The sequence below is a fragment of the Ascaphus truei genome, chromosome 7 (genome assembly GCF_040206685.1).
Source record: "Ascaphus truei isolate aAscTru1 chromosome 7, aAscTru1.hap1, whole genome shotgun sequence".
Lineage (NCBI taxonomy): Eukaryota > Metazoa > Chordata > Amphibia > Anura > Ascaphidae > Ascaphus > Ascaphus truei.
In genome coordinates, this window is record NC_134489.1 from 2,627,722 (window position 1) to 2,649,764 (window position 22,043).

General features: G+C 43.7%; 1 protein-coding gene across 3 annotated transcripts in view; it reads right to left on the bottom strand.

Moving 5' to 3' along the window:
- Positions 1 to 462: 462 nt before the first annotated feature.
- MEIS3 (Meis homeobox 3) overlaps positions 463 to 22,043 on the bottom strand; it is a 62,651-nt gene continuing 41,070 nt past the window's right edge. Inside the window, exons 8-13 of one of the 3 annotated variants that reach the window (XM_075606852.1) lie at positions 15,091 to 15,236; positions 12,325 to 12,401; positions 11,577 to 11,635; positions 9,716 to 9,805; positions 8,584 to 8,671; positions 1,322 to 1,456 (exon numbers count right to left, since the gene is read on the bottom strand). In XM_075606852.1, coding sequence (XP_075462967.1) covers positions 8,613 to 8,671; positions 9,716 to 9,805; positions 11,577 to 11,635; positions 12,325 to 12,401; positions 15,091 to 15,236 — 431 coding nt within the window. In that variant the 3' untranslated portion in view covers positions 1,322 to 1,456; positions 8,584 to 8,612. Of the gene's footprint in view, positions 1,457 to 8,583; positions 8,672 to 9,715; positions 9,806 to 11,576; positions 11,636 to 12,324; positions 12,402 to 15,090; positions 15,237 to 22,043 lie in introns of all 3 variants that reach the window. The other 2 variants (XM_075606851.1, XM_075606850.1) reach the window with 2 other exon arrangements.

Genomic DNA, 22,043 nt, shown 5'->3' on the forward strand with positions numbered 1-22,043 from the left:
CACTGTATTATTTTCATTTTTTTCACATATGGTTAAATCTGCGCTCCCCAAATCTGACCTTGGAATTGTGTTCCAATAGCTGGATCTGTGTGCCCATTCTGTTCCCCATATCAACTGCTCCTTTATCAGACTTTAATGAATCCTGGTAAAAGAGAGGTAGACAAGAGAAAGACAGGCACATAAAGAGGGAGAGAGAGTCAGGCAAAGGAAGGAGGAGAGAGGCTGACATTCACACAGATAGTGTGTAGGAAAGAGTGACAGAGGAAAGGGAAAATACAGAACATTAGAAAGGCAGAGAGAGACCATGAGAAATCCTGAGCATTACTACGTAAGAGGTAGGTGCCACTACCCCAATTTGCTTCTAGAAAGCATGGGTTCTATATATTTATAGTGTACAGTATATGCTTAAAACTGTTTTTGATGGCCTGAAGACATTAAAGAAAGAAGCATCACTGAAATCATACTTCTACTGACCCTGAATTTTTATAGGTGCTATAAATATTTATACATATATATACATCCACAGTGGCATTTTTTCCAAGTTGTTTTTCTTTATCATAAAAAAACAGGTAAAACAAGACACGTATCGACCAAAATAATTATAATAATTAAAAAAAAATGTACAAGTTAACTTAGTCCCTGCTCCGAGTGACAACATAAAAACAAGTTAAAATATCTCTTCTTCAGTTCTGAACTGTCCACAAACAGTGTCTTTATCTTGGTCCGTCCAAAGAAAGAGAATCATGTGGAAGGGTGTGCGTAAGAAACAATCAATCATTTCTCTTTTCTCCTTCTGAAAATCATTTTCTCCTTTCATACAACTAAATGTGAGCTCCAGGAAGAAAAACTGTCCATTTGATGTTTTCCTTCCAGATCCGGTCTTTCCTTTCTCACTATTCCAGCCATATGGATATGTTCCTGTTTCAGTCCGTTTCCTGACTGCAAATATCTCTCTTTTATTCTTCATTTTCCATTCGTTCTGTCCATGGTTCTCCTCCTTTAAACCACTTTGCTGCCCGAGTGGCCTGCAGCGCTATAGCTATGGCGTCACAGGCACCTTAGGCAGTAATAAGGGTTAAGTTTAGTTTTTTTCTCCTCCACTTGGAAAAAAATTGAGGGGGAGAGGGGGGGAATGAATAAACACCCTTTAAAAATTAAAAAAAATTAAAATAAATCGCCCCGGTTGATGGGCGTTAGTGAGCGTGAATGTCTATGCTTTGCCCGTTCATGAGTGCGTCTCCTGAAGTCTGAGCTGCCACAAGGTGGTGTGGGGAGGGCCCGCCTGGCAGGATCATCGAGGCATGGTGAGGGTGCCCTGGGAGGTAGGAGTGAAGTGAGGGTCCGTGTCGGAGACCGGCGGGGTGAAGGGGCATGGCGGGCGTGTAGCCGGGCTGTGGGAATCCCATGGCCATGGTGCCAGGGGCCACTGTATAATCCCCCGAGATTCCTTGGAAGCCTGCAAGAAAGGAAGAGATTGTGAGCTCCTAACCTACTACACCTATTAATGTCATTGTACGGTCATTGTCATTGTACTGCTCTGCAAAATACGGTGTATGTTGGAGCTTTGTAAATAAAAGATAACAGAAAATGAAACCACATATCACCCTAAACACATTGCAGGATGAATATGTACACTTTTAAATGTTCTTGTCCTTTTCTGAATCAATATAACTATAAATATAGGTTGAGAATCTCGCTAAATATGCCAAGGAACTGCAGAAACAAGCAATGCGCTGTGGTCACAAGGAAAATACAGAAGTTTTACTTGGCAAGGGCACATCCAGTATCACTGATGAGAAAAAATGTGTGTACAGCACTGCTGATGTTTCAGAACCTACCAAAGCAAAGAAGAAAAAGTCTACAGAGAGTCTGTGAGAGCTACAAACTCTTAAAGCAAAGTCTGCCCATCTGTAGGACTACAAGACGGGGTTCTAGCTACTACAGTGAAAACAGCTGCAATAGCGCCTCCCGAGGTCAGGAAGAAAAATAAACCTGATAGCCCCAAAATGGAGGACAAGATGTGGAGTTCCTGTAATGAACCCTACCCACGGAAGAGTGGCCCTTCCGGTCCTATGAGGATACGGATAAGGATGAAGATATCTCTTATGGGGAACCCGAACCGAGTCACACCCCCAAAACACCTCAAGAATGGAGGTGGAGATACCTAAACTTGGTACGCACCAAAAAAACGGGACTCTATGACCACGAATATTCCTGCCAGCTAACGCAACTGCAAGAAAAGCCTGGCGGATACAGTGAAGCTGCTGAAGTTTCGAATAAAGCCGGAGACCCCAGTATCCCTGACGGGACGGAGTAGTCCAAAACAAATAGGCAGAAAAAGAAAAGCGGGTCTTCACTTACCGTGGAAGGAACAGACATGTCCGCAGATCCAGCGGAGAAAAAGGGCGTCCGAGATGCCCTGCAGCCTATAGAAAATGGAGGATTCATCACGCTAATGACAGAATATCCAGAGGGCCCAAGGCAGAAGTCGTGTAACACAAAGAAGTGTCTGTTCAGTGCCAACAGTGAGGAACCCTCAACCAACCATACCAGGGAAGCAGAATGAGTGACAATCCCTTGAGCAGCCCTGAAGATGCCCTGCAAGCTGCCAGGCATAACTCTGATCTGCTCCGTAAAGAATTGAAAATGGAGAGAGAAAATAATGCTGAGCTATAGAAGACTGTGCTCGCAATTTACTCTGCGGCCAAGACCGAATTGTAGGATCTATGGATGAATCAAGATAGTGCGAACACTACTATTACCGCTATGGATAAAAAGCAGAGCAAGTCTGACTGAATGATTGCTAATCTGAAACAGAAGTATGAGGAGGCACTGAAAGAGATTAGTCTTTCAGCAAGAGGTTCGCAATTGCCATAGAGAGGTGAAAGTTTCTCAGAATGAGGTTCACACTCTCCGCATAACACTCACACTAGGAGGTCAACAGTATCTGGACAGAGGTGGACATATCTCAGAATGAGGTTCATACTCTTCGCATAGAGCTTGATGCCTCACACCAAGAGATCAGCAGTTGCCGCACAGAACTGGAAGTCTCTAAAAAGGAACTTAACAGTCTCACTGAGGAGCTGGACATCTCTCAAAAAGCTGTCTGCAGCGCTTAAAGTCTCTCAAAAGGAGCTTCAAATCCTCAACCTGGAGATAGAAGTCTCACGCCAGGAGACCAGGAGTCTAAAATCAGAAGTGCGTAAGTGGAAGGAGGACTATGAAGAAGCCCTGAATATTAGAGAGACTGTAAAAAGGAGTAAATACTAGCCTGAAATGGGTAAATTCTGATTTGACTGACCACGCCAGTGAAATGAATAGCATGCTTCATGAGCTAGAAAAAAGGAATAGACTACTGGACGATGAAAAGGTTGAAGCATTGGAGCAACGCACACAAGCAGAGCACCTACTGCAGAACCAACTGCAAGGTCTGCATACGCACCTCCAGAATGCCGAGGAGAAACAGCGAACTCTGCAGGAAGAAAATCTGCAGACTGCTAAAGAAGTGCAAATACTGCAGGAACGTCTAAGAACCAAGTATGTCATTGCAGAACAGCATGAGGAACTGAAGGCTACACTGAGCATTACCAGAGCATCGCTGGAGGCCAAGCTTAGAGGCCAAGTGACTCTGTATCAGAGGGAGCACGAGAAGGTCCAGAAACTAGAGCAAGAGATGGAGAAGCAGAGTGGCTGCTCCATCCCCAAAAGTCAGTACGCACAGGAGAAAGAGGAGTGGAAATCGCAAGCAGCGACGACCCTGGCAATGAAATCTGCACAGCTCTAAAATATGAAGGATGTGTGGAAGCAAGCTCAAAGTGAGCACAGTGAAGAGATTTCAGCCCTAAGAGGAGAATTGCAGGATGCACTCCAGAAACAGGGATCTATTGATTATGAGTTGAACTTGCAACAAAGCCTATAAGTGGAAGAGCTAAAGCTGGCAGCTAAACACACATCCCAGCAAGTTACAGCTCTGGAGACGCAGATTGCTGAGCTCAATATGTAGCTCACCAAAAAGGAAGAGAGTGAAGAGGTGTCCGTTCATCAAGTGGCCAGCCTGACAATGCACTATGAGGCCAAGATGGCCATGACCACAAATTGCAGGACAATGAGAGGACCCGGCTGCAGCTGGAGCTGGACAAAGTCCGGCTGAAGGCCAGGCAGCTGCAGATCAGAAATAGAGAAAAGGAAACAGATTTAAGTCTTGCTCTAAGTCAATGGGGAGATGTGGAATTGTAACTCAACTCCAAAGAAGCTGAACTGGCAACTGCATTGAGTGGAAAAAGAAATGCAGAAGGACAGCTTCAAGAGCTAAAAACTCAAATAGCTACACTGGCGACACACTTTATTCGAGCTCGGCTAGTCCCACGAATTTGGGTATACCCGGGTGTATTGAGGTTTGTGACTGTTTTCTGCCCGAGTGCATTGAGTTATTTTCCAGCAGGGATTGAAGCATTTTATTCCCGCTGGCTGCAATACTGAACAGTACATATATATATACTGCATTACAATTCATGAATTTATGTCATCTGGTAGACACGCGAAGCATTGCAGCCTATTAAATCCTAATCATTATCATTTAACAGATCAGCCGCCCATCAGCCAGGCATGAACCCAGGCTGGGAAGGCAAATGCAACGGGGCTTGTCAGAGGTGAGGAGCGGCGCATTCCAGGTATCTGCCAGGTACATACCGGGTATTTGCTCGAATAAAGTGTGTCGGTGCAGTATTCTTGAATGCTCTTCAAATGATACCATGAAATGGCACGAGTCTAGGAAAGTAGAAATAGATTCCGAATTATCAGACAGAATTCAAAAGTAAGCTGGCAGAGGCTTTGCAAGACCTGAGCAAGGGTTACAAGGAATGGACATTTAGTACTAAATTGGAATCCAAGGAAAAGATGGTGAGAGAAAGCTATTTGCATAAACGCTCTGCGACTGTCGCCATACAATCAGCCTACAAAGAGAGGATCACCTGATGCAGGGGGAAATCTCATGACCATGCGGTCAGTAGAAAGACTGTACTTGAAAAATGTCCTCCTCGAGCGACTGAGGAGTACTGATCTCAACTACCTTCTGGAGGAGATACTAATAACCTGGAGAAAGGGCTCCAATCCCAATGAGACTGAGGGTTCTCTTCCTAAATCCACTCTCATTCGAGACGCAGAGATATCTCGAGTGAGAGTGGAAGGATTGGCTTCGGCCGTGGTAAGCCCGAGCTTCCCACAAACAGGGGAGGTATGTAACAGGGACTTATCCCTGTTGAAGAAATCATCTCTAAAATCCACCAGGGATCCGGATAAGTGCAGCAGGTGATTAACCAGACCCCAGCTGGCCAATTAAGTCTTTAAGAAAAGCCTAATGTTGGAAACAGGAGAGAGATTCCTTAGCTCACATTTGGGCTGAAAGAAGGAGAGCAGACAAGCATACACACAGACACTGTCTTGAGCACAAAGGCTGTGCTGATATTAAGACACCCAGACACCCAGAGACCTATCTTTCCTGGACACAGAGGACCCAGGAACCTGCCAGAGACTGACATGGAGGGCCACCTGCTTAAGGTACTTCCTGAGACTTTGGGGTGATAGGCTGGTAATGGGAATATCCCTCCAGTTCTGCAGATAGGGTCTAGGGACGTAAATTAGCCCTTACAAAGGCATAGGGGGTTTGTTATTTTGTTGTTTTTGTATATTTTGTCTGGATAAAGGAACAGCCTCAATAAAGCCAAGATATAATTTCACCCTAAAACAGTCTCCATTTGCATACCTCTGCACACATCTCTTACACTCTCACTTTTATGCGGTCCAAATTCTTTTATTGTTTCATTTTTCATAGTTTTAATATTCATACAAAAAAGGGCCAGGGAACCAGAAATGTTGCTGGAATTATTATGATGCATAGCAGTGTGTGACTAACTGCTTCTCTTCTATTTTGTGTGTGGGTATTAATACATGAAGAATTTGGACAGCATAAACCTGATTTTTTTATTTTCTTTATTCAATGTATCTTTACATTTTCTTTGCTTTTAAGTAGAGTACAGGTCCCACTTTGTATTGTTACTGTAACATTTACATGTTGGTAGTGGACCTGTCACCTATAAGTTCTAATGAATACATTTGTGTTCGACAGTAAATTCTAAATTCCTTTTTTTGTGTATGGATGGTACAGTGTTATAATGTGAAGATTAAAACATGTATTTATGTTTCTTGGAGAAGCCAGCTTATTTTGTACAATATGGTATTTATTCTGCTACATATCAAACTCCTGGATTTTTACACAAATATAAACTCTTGACAATCACCCTCCCCCCTCTAAGTAGCTTAAGGTTTCGATCTTTAACCCATAAGAGCAGGAGATTGACAACGGAACTTTCACCTCTGAACATTTCACAGACAACCAACCAAGAAACGAAAATCTCTTAAAACAAACTAGAGATAATATATTATACAAAGAAAAATAGGAGGATGGTGCCCCTGGTTCCAAAAAAAATCTAATTTTATTCATCCAAAGGTTAAAAATGTAGCAGTATACAAACATCGCAAAAAATAAATAAAAATACAGTATGTACTCCAACCTCTCTATGTGCTACAGAAAGATCCAGGCAGGCCTCACTAAGCATTTGGTATAACCATGAAATGACTGTTGGCTTTTCTACCAGATCCCTGGTCTAACGCCTAAGATGTGATGCAATTTGCACTATTTGTGGATCTTTCTGTGGCACATGGACATATTTGTGTACTGATGTCTTTTTTTTATGTCACCTTTTGTATACTGCTAAATATTTTAACCTTTGTATGAATTAAATGATGAGACCCAAAAGGTTGAAACAACTGTCTGTGAGTAGGTGTACTGGCTGTGCACTTCTTTAACCCAGGCTGTACTGAAAAGCGGTGTAAATTTATAGGGGTCCATGTTAAACTGGATAAGAAGCAAAAGGTGACACTATGTGCTCATTTGCATGTCATTACCCAGAATCCCTGACTGCAGTGGAAGCACTGTATGCTGGGAGATAATGGGGAAAAAAGTAGTGTTGCAGACCTGTCTGAGACGTTAATGTGCTGACAGTGATATTTTTATTTGATGAATAAAAGGAGATTTTTTTTCGAAACTGATACACTCATCCTCATTTTTCTTTTTCTGTGTAAAATACATTTATTATTATTGATTATTTTATGGTTGATGCACAGAAGAGAGGAAATCTCCTGAACATGTGGATATCAACTTTCAAGTTAAATTATGAGCAGTCATGGTGCCCCAACTTAACTGCTGGTTTTTAGCCAACTAGAGATCAAATCTCTCTCCTGACTTTGCTTAAACCAGAAGATGGTACAGCAGGCTTAGGAGAAAGTAAAAAATGAAAGTCTTTTCTCTGTAGTGTGCAGCGGCCTCCGATGAAACCTGCTGACCCGTGTTAAACTGCCGCTCGGAAGCAGAGAAATCTACATACCTGCGCAGTCACTATGATTGGCCACGGCAGCACAGATGGAGTATTTAGCTCACCACTCATCAATTAGCTCCTTCGAGGGTATCGCGGCCCTCATCATCTGTAGCTAATTTTCCCCAGTCACTTTCCCACTTATTCTCCTCATATTACTTCCCTGCGTGCTATGCAGGAGCCTGCTCAGGGGCAGCACTAAGCTGGGATTGCACGGAGAGGGGCAGCGCAGGGGAGACCTCCACCCACCCCCTCCCTGCTCCTCTCTCTGCCTCCCTGCTGACATCTCTGCATTCTCTCCCCCAGCTCTGATCTTACTCATTATATGCTTCAACTGAAAAGGACAAATACATTCACTCTCTCCCTCTCTCTGTATTCACTTAATAAATCCTGTTTATTTTCCTTTCTCACTTTCTTTTCTCTCACTCTGTCTGGTCCCTTTATTCAATATACTGTCAAGTTGCTTTCCAGTGATGGAAGGTTTCTAGTCCCATTCATTTCACTGGAGCTGTTCTCTTCACCAGCGCTGGGAAGAGACTTCACAGCATACAAGATAAAGACCTGTCTCCTTTACTCTTCCTCCTTTTTCCCTAAAAAAAAATCCACTCCCTACTCCTCCCTTACATTTTGCCAACCTCTCTCTTCTTCTCCTTCAGTCTCCCCTCATTCATGCTTCTTTTTCCTACTCTCTCCCTCTATACAAAACAAACCTCCCCCCTTTCTATCCTTACAGTTACAATGTGTCAAATACCGGTAGGAAATATTATCTACAGCTCTTTGCCCCCACACCCTGCGCCTCTCATTTAACAGAATTCTATTATTCTAGCATCAGTCTGGGTATCACTACGTGTTATTTTAACAGCATTAGGACCAATTTCTCACAGAAAACTCCAGTCACAGTATTTAGTCTGCGTGTTTGCGTGCACATATGTATGGTTATAGAGCATGACGGCGCAAACACACCCCAGATAAAACACGTGCAGTGATGGCTGTGCATGTGACACAGAAATAATAAATACACACTCATTACATGTGATGAACAAATGCGGGGTGAGGGAAGGGGGCAGTGTGCCTGGGGATGGGAGTCGTGATTGCAAACACTCCCTCCTCCCCCTTCCATACCAGAATATATATATATATATAGTTTACTTACATCCCTAGTATCAGAAAGATGGCATAGCGTTACATGTAGTGCCACTGCCCTTCCATACCCACGGTCATGCCTAAGCCTCCCATGGGTCCTAGGAGGAAGATAGGCATCTAAGACCACAGCATATCAGAGGAACACACAGCTGGAACATCGCCAACACCCTATTCAATGTGCTGTCATGCTGTCTGCTCCACGTTCATGAAGCTTAAAGGCATTATACTGGAGGGAGTCTTACTAGCTAAAAGTAAGATTGCTTCATGGTGTATTGAATAGAGCCAAAAGGACTGTCTCTGTAATCCTTTACCTGCTGGAGAGGCCAAGGGATTGTAGCCTCGAAGGGTTGAAATCAGTGCGGTCTAGGGTCCTAAACCAAAACAATTGGCAATTTAGTGGGAAAATGCTGATTTTGTATCCGTCACTCTCCACTGAGGCAGCTGATATGAGAAGTCACTGAGACTGACCCCAAATGAGTGAGAGTTCATAGGTCTGGAGTTCAGCAGCAAATATATCTATTACTGTGTCCAAAGAGAGTTGAGTGAGATGGTTCAAAGAAGCGTATCCAAAATGCTTTCAGGGCAATGTTCATGTTCATGTTGCAGATCTGTTTCCCAAGTACAGCAATTTGGCTTTTCATATAATTTGTTCATATCTTTCTGGACATTTTGTGGAAATCCCTGACAAACATATTATTACAACAATGGAAACTGTCATGTTGGTCCATTAAAAAGGTATCAGCACCTGCTAAGAGCCTACACTTCACCAGGACTAGTAGGACTATTAGAATTGTTTCCCCCTATAGGTAGGACCCCCTTATGTCTATGTCAAGCATCTTCTGGACTCATTTGCTGTATTAACCTCCTTCACCTCTACTGGGATGCTGTTACATGCACCTACTACCCTTTCAGTGAAGACAGGCTTCCTCAAATTTCTCCTGAGACTCCCACTTTCCAGCTGCAGAGCATGACCCCTTGTCTTACATTTATCCTTCTCGCTGTAGTCACAGGATGAGTAGTAGCCCTGTGGACAGCCTCTGAAGTGGGAAAACACAATCTGACACCCAATGTCAGCTCCTCAGGGAAGGGGGTACAGACCATTTGTGTGTAGAGCTAAATATAGAATAAGGGCCTTAGCTTACCTGGGGGGCGGATGCCCATATGTTGCTGGCCGTCCATAACATATCCCCCCATGGTCTGACCATCTGGGCTGTAGGGGGCTCCTCCCTGGCCTGTAATGAGAAGAAAAAGCAGCAGTGAGAAGAAGCGTGAAACTACCTGTGAGCCCCAATTGTCCCAGGAAGTCATCAACCCCACAATTCAATATGGTGAGAAACGGTACGATGCACAGTTAATGATGCATTCACTTCTCTCCAAGTGAATGGAAATTGCATTGTTAACTGTGGGTTACCCAACAATTCTCTATGGGAATGATTCCTCAAGGTCTAATGAAAGGTATCGCACTCTGCCTGGTGTTATCTGCCATTGACTTAAATGGCAGTTAACAGGGCCAATGACTGTGGGGGGCAGGACAGGGACAGCTGATTCGGTAAGGGAGGGGGTCAGACAGGTGGGGCCCCCTTCTCTGGTGCAGGGATCCCCCTGCCTGACCAGTATCCCCTGTATTCACAGGTACTGCCACACAAACCCACCATACCGATAGGCTCCGCCTCCCTCTTTGCCTGATCGGTTCCAACAAAGCTGCTCCATAACCCTGCTCAACAGGTATCATGGTCTACTCTAGGTCCAAATTGAGTCCTAGGCCCTGGAAAACGTTCTTGGGGGGCCTGGCAGTTACTCGTGTGCAATACCACGTATGCTGTATCCCAGCGTATATTGGTTAGGAGATAAGGGAGTGATGTATCTAGCCTGAAAATGTGTGTTGAGTGCCATTAAGTAAATATGCAAAAGTGAAACAGATCTGGTGCAAAAAACATAGAAACTGGATTTATCGGTTGAAAAGTCACTTAGTGGTGGATTTCGGGATATTTTAATGGGATGTATCAAATTCTGCGGTCTCATATGGGGTACACCTTTTGCTCACTGTCTGTGTCAAATGGGAAAAACAATGCAAACTTCTTACATCTCATGCAGTTGCAAACACAAAAAGTCAGGAAAGAGCGCATATTAAAACTTCTGGATATGGAAAGGGTTGAAGATAGTCTTAATGAAGGATAAAGCTTAAATACACTTAACACAAATTAAAATACATCCTGGGAAAACGTGCGCCAGTTTGATGCTAATAATGCTTCTTCAAAGGCAAATTATTTGGATGGAGGTAGTGTGCCATTGGGAGTGAAGAGAGAAGCTAATTGTGGTGGTTTCCTATGATTATATGAACTATTCAATATTTAAACAGATTACTCGATTGACATGGATTTTGGGTATAAATAGGAGTTTGGAACCTCACTTCTGTTTTCACTGTTGGACATATGAGTGGGATCCATGATGGTTGGGTTGAGTGGAGGATCTTTCTCTTGGAGTTATTTTTTTAGTTCCTTTCAATTAATCTCTGACTATGATAGAGTATCTTAATATGGACTCTCTTCCTCTACAAACGTTACTGTTAACATAACATTTTGGGGAGTGTACTGTTTTTGTCTATCTTAATTGGTGTCTTGCAATGAGGGAAAGTTCTACCGGACAATGCTACATTACAGTTATTCATCACTTGCCCCGGGCAGCTGAGTACGACTCTTTTTAACAAACAAAAATCATATTACTTTCAATAAGGTTTATTTGACTAATAAGTCTGGTGCTGTGGTTCTTTGCACTGCCCTTACAGCAAGTCTTTGATAACTAACCTCTGAGTTTTAAATTAGCATTTGTCAGAGACCTCACCATATCTGTATCCGCAAGGACAATAGAAAATGCCCTGCGTAATAAAAGGGTAGCAATGCTTATGTAGTTTAACCCGTTCATTGCCAGAGCTGTTCGTTTTGGCAGAAAACAAGCGTAGGCCTGCACGTTCGAAACCTTCCCTTTACCCACACAACACATTACCTGTACGATTTGACTGGTCGATCATAGGCTGAACAATGCGCCTTCTGGCATTAATGAACCTGCGTCAAGAGAAAGGTATTAGTGACTGGAGTCCAGAGTATGTAGGAAGAGTATTAAACAGGGAAAGGTAGAGTGATGGTCAAAGCCCAAGGCCTAACCCCATCTATCCTGAGGAGAGGAACACAATGAAGGATATTTAACTAGTTCTAACTAGGTGAAACAGTTAGTGTCGTGAAACTTTATGAAACCATCTGAGGAAGTAACCGCAGCTTACACAGACCCAGTAACAGTTACAGATTTAGTGCAATTTACTAGGGTGATACTGTACAAGCTGCCATAACTTTCCCTTTATCGTCCTAGTCCCACTTTGCTCTTCAGTTACTCAGTATTCTATTTCAGAGAAGTACTGATGTGAAAGGCTTGTTTTGTATTGATTTACATATTGCTGCCCTCATCACTGCAACTTTGGAGTTGCTACTGTGTATGTATGGACACTTAATAAGCCATTAAGTAGATAAATCAATGTGTTGCATACTCGATTTACTTTGCTTTTCTCTATGTTTGGTTTTCAAGACTGTTAGCAAAGCTAATAAAGGAGTTATGAAAGAGCTGATAACATGCAAAAGTTACAAAGCGATCCGCTTTCAGTTTATTGCAAACACAATATTTACTGCTTAGTGGGACAACACCTTTAACAGGTTTATACTAATTATACAGAAGTGATTTGATAGCACAAGTTGCTACCTACCAGTTGTTGACCTGTAGTATAGTGAGCCCTGTGTCTTGTGCTAATTGCTTTTTCTGTTCTTCTGAGGGGTACGGATGCTGGATGGGTAACAGAATAAGAATGTGAGTTCTCTTTATCTGTTTAACTATGTTGTTTTTAACTAGACATGTTACTCCTACCTGTGCATTGCACTATCCATCTGTCATTATGCAGAGATGTCAACCTCTAAGGACTGAAATCCGTGAGATTTGGGGTTCTTGTCCATATATGGCATTTCATTGGAAAGGTTCTGACATTTATCAATGAGACTCAATTGACTTTGCCACCCCAGTCACAGATCATACCTCAACAGGCCCTAAAAGCCAGCCATTCTTCATTTCCATCCATGTAGCAAGAAAGTATCTAGTTTCTCAAAACCATAGATGCCTTATTACCATGAGCACACACAATCTCCATTTAAACAACTCACGGATGTTTTACTACTGCCTACTGTAACAGAAAACTGTCAAACAGTTTATTAAAACCAAGGTTGCTCATTAGACTTTGCACCAAATGAACCAATACTGGTGGAATGAAGTTTATTTTGATGGCCCTCTTCCTATAAAACTTCGAACCATCTGGATCCTTCAGTAGGAGTTTGGGCTGTTTTTATCCTCCCTAGATTTGGAACAGATGGGGCAGACACACACATTGCTTTCTTTCGCAGGGACCCAGGAAATGTGCAACTGGCCCCTGGTTGATTAGAAGGCCGAAAAAAATTCCAGGGAGCTGTCAAGGCCCCCATGATGGATGAGGCTGAGGGTCTAAGGTTGCAGTCAAGCAGAGACCTTCCCTTGACAGCTTGGTGACAGATGAAGGGCCTGGGTATAGTATTTGACAAACGCTATGCCCGAAAGCCAGGCCCAAGGAGGAAAAAAAACGCAAAGGCCTTCATTGTTGCTACGGGTTACCAGACCAGGCCTTTGTTGTTTAACAAATATTTGCAGCTTAGTGATTTTTTTTCTTTGCTGCTTCAAAGAATAAGAAGCTCTGGCCCTGGTGTTTAGTTCTAAATAAGATCATAAAGTGCTACTATAAAAGGTCAGCAACACGTTGCAAAGCAACGTCTATCAGCATGCAAAGCAATACCTTGCTGGCCTTCTGGCAGAGTTTAAACTCAAATCCCAGGGGAGAACGTTAGCTAAGCAAGAAGTTCACTTTTTAAACTAGTTTTAACGCAATGCTATTTGTTTCTTTATCACTACCATTATTCTTATTGCAATACTAATGTAGAAAACCGTAACGTCTGAGCATATTAGGAATGGCTTGTGGTTCAGAAACTTTCTTTGTTAATTGTTTTACAAAACAACACATGTATTGGAGAATATCGAAAGCAGAAGGTTTACATTGTTTAAATCATGGGCTGTTTTGGGTGCACTGGTAACGGGTGTCCCTAAATCTTCAAGGGCCTGCACCCCAAATTTTTTCTATGCAAAACTTAAATGTTTTGTCCCCTTTCACCCTCTGACTGCTACTCATTGTTAACTTGCTCACTAGTTTTCCATTTTGGAGGAATATTTATGTGCATACATTGTATCCTAGGGGCCTATTAAAGATATTCACCATTCTGATTTTCTAAAAACTACATAAAAACTCACCCCAATTGCTTGTTGCAGTCTTCCCTCAGTAATGAATAGTTTACAGCACTTTACAAAAGCAGCGTGCATTGTATGTTATATATAATTATTCAGCTCTTCTCCATTTCAGGCCTTATTTTGCTAAGCTGATAAACCTAACGTAGTTCAAGGCACAACCATCATTGTAGAAAATGTCTGATCGTGTCGGGGGCTTTCAATTCATTGAAATTTCAATATATACCAGGCACTTTTGCACCTGGAAAGGGTTCAGTTTGTAATCCCTTTAGATAATAATGCACTTAGCAAGATGATTCCCATCTTACATACTGCTCTCCCTCGCCAATGTCTGCAGCTAAAAGCAGGTTCAGGGTAATTACCTTGAATTGATTACCCGTTTACCAGCCTCTAATAGGTTTATAGCTTTGTCAATTAGTAACTAATTGGTCAGCGTTCATTAACTTTGCTTTGTTTAACTAACCAGGGACAGGCACAGGCAGATTCTGACTAATTGTTTCTCAACACTACGGTAGCTCTCATTGTGCCTCAGGCGCTGATGGTGAATAGGAGAAGTACAGCCGGTAAGCTTATATCCTGTGTTTTGGTAATTTTTAATTAGGCTACGTTGGCAATGGAGGAATAAGCATGTTCCATTAGAGAATAGAAGATGCTGCACAATGTAGCCACCCTGTGATTAAAAAATCTATTTTAATATAGTTTCTTGTAATAATTGGACCAAATGTTTTTGATTTTTCATTGGTGTTCATTTGTTTCTATGATGACTACCAGTACCAGCCTTCTTGCAGAGAGTATAATTGTATTAATCCCTCGAGCGCCACAGGGGGGGCTGCAACACTGCAAAGCAATACATTGCACGCCCATCTGGCGCTAAATGAGTTAATTTTGCACTGCTGGTGTTCCGCAACAGCTTAGGGCTCAAAGTCTGTCTGTCGTCCTACAGGGTGACAGTGACAAACAGAAGAGACCAATGATGTGTGGACCTGTGCTCTCCTGCCACAAGGTGCGGTGAGAGAAGGCACATACGTCCATTCCACAAAAATGTAACAGATGCAAACGTAATAACCACAGAGTCTGTGCTCCGAATGCAGGGTGACAGACTAAATGAACCAATGTCCAACACAGTGAGACAATAACATATGACATGTGACCTTACCGACAGGTGCTGGAAGAGCCACGCCCGCATAATGTTTGTGGCGACTTTGGGGAAGATGCCTCGTTTCTTGTTCCTCTTCTTGTCCCTGTCCAAGTCATCGTCGTCACCTGTGCTGGGTGATGCCACACTGTTATCTAGACAATCCCCTGCAGGAGAGACTCAGTGAAAAAGCGCAGTACATACACCAAACTAACCCATACAAAACACAACGTTCATTCCATGCATACATAATCCTCAAAGCACAACCCACGCAAACATATATAGCACATACATTCTATTGTATACTATACACATATATATTGCAAGAGAACCCCATATCCATAAACAAACACATGTAACACAGCATTTTATCGCAAGCTAACATTATATATTATGCCCATTTACAGTTATGGCACAAACGTTTACACCAATAACTAGATCACACAACATATAACATTTAACACATATACCGTAGGGCCACATGCATCAAGTACAGATTATCTTACCTGTTCTGGCGTTATCTCCTATTGACTTTAATATGAGTTAACGCCAGAATAACGGCACTGGATGCATGTGGCCCATAAGGTGTGTGTCTGTGTCTGTGTATATATATATATATATATATATATATATATATATATATATATATAACAAAAAACAAACAGAAGCGCAAGCTCCATAGCATGTAACAGTTTAAACAATTGAGTACATTTATTAAAATCAGCAGCCCAAAGGAAATGCACTTAGTAGGATGGTTTTTTCATATATGTTACAAATTAGGAGAGTTTTAATTTAAATATTAGTTGGGATATTCTCAGTGTTTGGTGTGAACAATCCAATTTAATATTATGATTTATTGTGAAAGTATTATGGTTTATTAATGTGTATTTAACTTTGCAAACTACCGAATATTGTGGAATCAGTAACCACTTAGTGAGACTAGGCCATCATTCAGCCATTCATTCAGCGTATTTAATTGGCTGTTACTGACCAATCAGACATCCCCTGATGAAGTCGCGCCAACGTGACAAAATGCGTAGGGTTGGTGACGTCATCACATGTGGGTGCGTGCACGTGGAGTCCTGGCGTCCTAGCGATCCAGTCAGCTGAATTTCCAAGTGCTGGCATCTGATCTATGCAGGAGCAGAGGACGCGGAGGCACTGACAGGCATTGCGATTTGGCGCCAGCTCGTGACAGGAGTTGGTTTTGGCTACGAGCTGATCAGGTGCACCCTGCCTATCTTGGACTCCCCCACCCCCGTTGATATCTTCATACAGAGATTTCTCTCCCACGTATGGTTGCTTTGTTTAATCCTGTAAGTGCATTTCCTTTTGGGATGCTGATTTTAATAAATGTACTCAATTGTTTAAACAGTTACATGCTATGGAGCTTGCACTTCTGTTTGTTTTTTTGTTCTTAGATTCCTAGTGGTTGGCTATACCACTTATATCTGAAGCTGCATTACACTCCCTGGATCTTCTTTGGGACTTTCACCTCTCTGGATTTTTTCATCAAGTGGAACATTACTTTGGACTTATCCTTTATCACTGGTCACATTATGGTTTGTTGTAATATATCGTTTAGTTTAATATTCAGTATTACTAATTAAGTAATCACATTGGACATTTTTTAATTAATTATCACTATTTTCGACCTTTGCGCTACATAATTTTGTGTTGTTTTTTTTGTCTAATATATATATGCTCATTTGCATGTCATTTCCCAGAATCCCTTGCTGCAGTGGAAGTGCTGTGTGCTGGGTGATAATGGTGAAAGGCGGGGTTGCAGACCTGCCTAAGACATGCAGATGAGCATACAGTTGTATTTATATTTATATTTCTATATATATATATATATATATATGAGCATACAGCTATATTTGCATATTTGCTTTCCTGTGGAGGGTTTTTGTCACTTTTTTTACTCACCATAACTTAACTCAGTATTATGGTTTAGCCTATCCCATAGCCTCTCTTGCATTTCCAGTAAAATCAACCCCACACTGATGAGACCCATCAAGGTCGAAACAGCTGTCTGTGGGTGGTTTTCTGGGTATGCACCTTAACCCTGGCTGTGCTCAAAGCTGTGACCATGCAGCAAGCTTAAGCCTATAGGGAACCATGTTAAAAATGGTTATTGAGGCAAAAAGTGACACTATGTGCTCATTTGCATGTCATTTCCCAGAATCCCTTGCTGCAGTGGAAGTGCTGTATGCTGGGTGATAATGGGGAAAGGCGGGGTTGCAGACCTGCCTAAGACATGCAGATGAGCATACAGCTATATTTGCATATATATATATATATATTTTTTTTTTTATTTTTTATTTTTTTTCCAAGTTATGGTGGGTGGAAAAGGCAACAAAAAACCTCCACCATTAGCATATAGCCAATACAGAATATTGTGAGCACATTCACATGTCTTAGACAGGTCTGCAACCCTGCCTTTCAACCAATATCACTTAGCATACAGTGTTTCCACTGCAGCAAGGGATTCTGGGAAATTACATGCAAATGAGCACACAATGTGTCACCTTTTGCCTGGAATATCCATTCACATGGAGCCCATATAAGCAAATGCATCGCTGTTTACACAGCTTTTAAGCACAGCATTGGACTAGCAAAGCAAGTCAAACCACTAACATACATGTTTCGACCCATCAGTGTGAGGTTGGTTTATACTTGCTTTGCAGTATTTCTAGGCTGGGTAGAATTCCTTGCTGCGGTGGAAGCACTGTATGCTAGGTGATAATGGTTGAAAGGCAGGGTTGCAGACCTGTCTAATGTCTAAGACATGTGAATGTGCTCACAAATTATATTCTTTATTGGCTATATGCTAACGGTGGAGGTTTTTGTTGCTTTTTTCACGCATCATAACTTAAAATGTATATGGTAAACCTACCCAGCCTAAAAATACTGCAAAGCAAGTATAAACCAACCTCACACTGATGATACCCATTAAGGTTGAAACATGTCTGTGAGTGGTTTGACTTGCTTTGCTAGTCCCATGCTGTGCTTAAAAGTTTGTGTAAACAGCGATGCATTTGCTTATAAGGGCTCCATGTGAATGGATATTCCAGGCAAAAGGTGACACATTGTGTGTGTGTGTGTGTATATATATATGTAGCCCCCTTTGTCTATGCCTAAGGGAACTATGTGGCAACTATGCGGGCTGCTATACCTGTTTGCTCAATGGAGGCCTAAGCCTCCGCCTCTGGGAGCCTGGGGTGAGCTATTTCTCCTTGCAGTGCAGCGCCTCCACCTATGAGGGATCCCTGCGTTGGTGGGATAACCCCTCACAGGAACCAATACACAGTAAAGAATAATACACCAAACAATGTATATAACTAAGGTTTACTGTATACACATACTAACACATGCACACATACAATAACAGCAATAACTGTACTCACAGTGTACACCCAATGACCCAACACGTGGTGGTTCCCCCAAAGTACTGAGGTTGCCATGGCACCAATACCCCTGGTGTCCTGTCCCAGCAATTCCCACCCAAGTGTGAGGTAGCGCTACACCCTGTGGATATAGGTGCACGTTGGGTACCTGCCTGGGTTCTCCAGTACCCAGGTGCTGCTTGGCGTATTGAGTTGGAATGGGTACCACGTAGCGGGGGCCTCCAACACAAATCCCCTCTCTCCTAAAGGGTCCTGCTCCTCCGCACAGTGTGAGCTCCAGCCGGAGGGTCTCACACAACGTCTCTGGATCCTGTGACCTGGTCCCAGGCCGCAGGGCACTGCGTGGCCGTCAGGTAAGCGGGGCAGAAAAAACAAAAGGGGAAGAGTCCCTATTTGGGGCCATCCCTGCAACACTCCTCTACTCGTGTTTCAGGGCCTAACTGGGGCCCAGGGGCAAGGTTTAGGCTTTGCCCAGGAAGCACTGCTCCCTGGACACTACCTTCTCCTTTGGCTCCTCCATCCAGAATGGATCGCACGCTCCCTGCATGCGGAGGATATCCTGTGTCTCCCATTGGCTGGGGCAACCCCACGTGGGCAGTCCCTCCCTCTAGGGATTCTGGGACATGTAGTCCCATGGCTGCATGTGTGGAGCTAACCTAAGATGGCTGCCGCACTCCTTACTCTGCGCATGCACGCCTCGCTGCTCTGCGCATGTGTGACTCACAAAATGGCCGTCCCCAACTCCAGATCGCGCTGAGCTCCGTGGAACCACTAAACAGCTACTCCGCACCTGAGGCAGGTAGGAGGACTCGGCTACATCCTCTCCGTGGTGGAGACCTCAACATCCCTGCTTGAGAACACATATACAACATTTATATAATGAAAAATACAGTTCATCATACAACTTAACTTGTACAAGACATCTAAATAAAATTAAATAGTTCAGTTAGCATGGTCATTACAGAGGCAAACCTGCTCCGAGACAGCTGCTGAGACTCATAGTGAGGTGTCCCTAACAAATCATACGCCATTCTCGTTGGAGGGCATCTCACTTGACTCCGACAAGTCTCTACTCAACGTCTTCTTGGGTGGAGAGACTACCATCGGCTTGAGGCCCTGGCCCTCTCATAAAAAGTGAATCTTGAGCTATATAGTCTCTAGTAGGAATGAAACTCGGACTCCTTGAGTTGAGTGGTCGGCTTATTGAAGCCGTTGGGGAGGGTACATGGAGGCCAGGCCCATTACCCGCTACATCTTCTGGTGGTGCCCACCAGTCTCCATTTGTGGTGGCAGAGGTTCCTTCCAAAGGATCCTGATTATTTTCCGTTACAGTATCCGGGATTTCGCTGGACTCCTTCTGTTCACTTGCCGGCACTATTGAGGACGGTTCAGGTTCACTTTCCCCCACTTGAGGAAAGGGTAGCAAGTGATTCCGATGCCAGACCCTTACCCTTCCTTCTGATTCTCAGATGCGATATACAGGGAGGCCCGGCATCTGCAACTCCACCTCAAAGGGAGTTTCTCGCCAGTGGTCCGCTAACTTATGCTTTCCTGGTATTCCTCAATTCTGAGTCTCCAGGCCGAAGTTCCAGATGGCAGACTTTATAGTCATACTCCACTTGTTATTCTCATTCAGCTTCTCCGCCAACTGATATTCTCTACGGAGGTTATCCTGGAGCCTTTGCACATATTTGTAGTGCATCATGTTCGGTACACCGTCGATGGATACTCGCAGACGAATGTCCACAGGTAGTCGCGCCTCTCTGCCGAAGATCATAAAATAGGGTGTGTACCTGGCTCGACATGCTTGCTCCATCCGGCCTCTCAGAGCCCTTCAGAGTGCCTAGCATATCCAGTAGAGTTCGGTTGAACCTTTCCAGAAGGGCATCTCATTTAGGGTGATAGGGAGTCGTACGAGACTTCTCGATATTGAGCAGTTTTAGAAGTTCTTTTATTAACTTGCTCTCGAAATCTCTCCTTTGATCAGAATACATCCGATTAGGTAACCCGCAATGGATAAAGTACTTCTCCCACAGTACTTTGTCTACTGTGAGAGCTTTCTGGTCTTTGGTAGGGAACGCTAGAACGTATAGTGTGTAATGTTCTGTTACTACCAGGACGTTCCCGGTACCCTATAGCCCATTGGGGCTGCGCATGTAGACAGTGTTTTTTGCTGTATGCACCGCAGACACCTCCGGCAATGGCGCTCCACTGATTCCTGCATCTTGGGCCAGAAGAACCTATCTCTTACTGAATGTTTTGTCCACTCCCAGGTGTCCGTGATCATTGTGCAGAGATCGTAGGTCATGGTACTGCAAGATTCTGGGCAGGATGAGATGTCTCCTATCGAGATGGTTGTGATAGGGTATAACTGGTAGAGAAGGCCACGGTCCATGTGGAACTTTTCCCATTCCCTCATGATGACGGTGACTGTGGCGGCGGGAGCAAGCTTCACTAAGGAAGGGTTGTTTTCTCGGTTTCCCGATGTATGGCTTTGGCCACCGGGTCTCGCATCTGGTGTATCACTAATTCCTTCCACCACATTATGGTATCTTGCGTGATGTACATGCCTTCTGGATAGCAGTATGCTGCAGGAAGTACCTTTGACTGACACCCCAATGAGTCCGCTACTCTGAGTTCGGAAAAGGCTACTTTGTCGTCCACGATAGCTGCTATGGAGCACTTGACCCAAATCTCAGGGCCAGGAATTTCTTCTCATGGGCCATCGTCTGGCGCTGCACTCCATCCAGGCCTTCTGGACAGAGCATCGCCTCCGATGTTCAATGGCCCTGGCTTGTACTTCAGCGTGAATGATAGTTAGACAGAGCAGCCAACCACCTGTGGCCGGTGGCATCTAAATTGGCAGAGGTCAGGATATATGTCAAAGGAAAGATAATCATGTAGCTTATCTACAACAGCCCATTTGAGCGCTAGGAATTCCAGTTCATCAACTGGGTAGTTCTGCTCGTCGTCAGACTGCGACTCACAGATGCTACCGGCCAGAGGCCTGCAGGGTAATACCACTCCCAGCACGTTGAAGCTGGCATCCACGTTCAGGATGTACGGATAGGCCAAGACAGGGGCTTCAGTGAGGCTCTTCTTATGCCCGGTGAAGGCCTTCTCGCAGGCGGAAGTCCATTTGTCCCCGAACGGTGTTCGCAGGGTTGCGGCTATTTGCCGAGGCTCCTCTGGGTAGATGAGGACTTTGGCCTTGCTTGAGTACCCCTCTACGAAGCTTCGGTAGTATCTGCAAAACCCCCAGAAAGAATCGTAGCTCTATCACATTATCTGGTCTGGGCCCGTTCACTACGGCTTCTACCTTAGCGGGTCAGTCGCTATTCCTTCTGCAGACACTGTGTGGCCCACATAGGTGACCAAGTGCGGCAGAAGCGACGTTTGTCCAGAGAGAAATTCAGGCCTTCTTTTTCCAGTCGATCCAGAACCTTCAGAAGGCGTTTTTCGTGCTCTTCTAAAATTCTTCCGAAGACGATATCGTCCAGATAGACCAGACATTCCCAGGGATTCATTAACCTCTGGAACGTTGTAGGTGCACCACAAATGCCT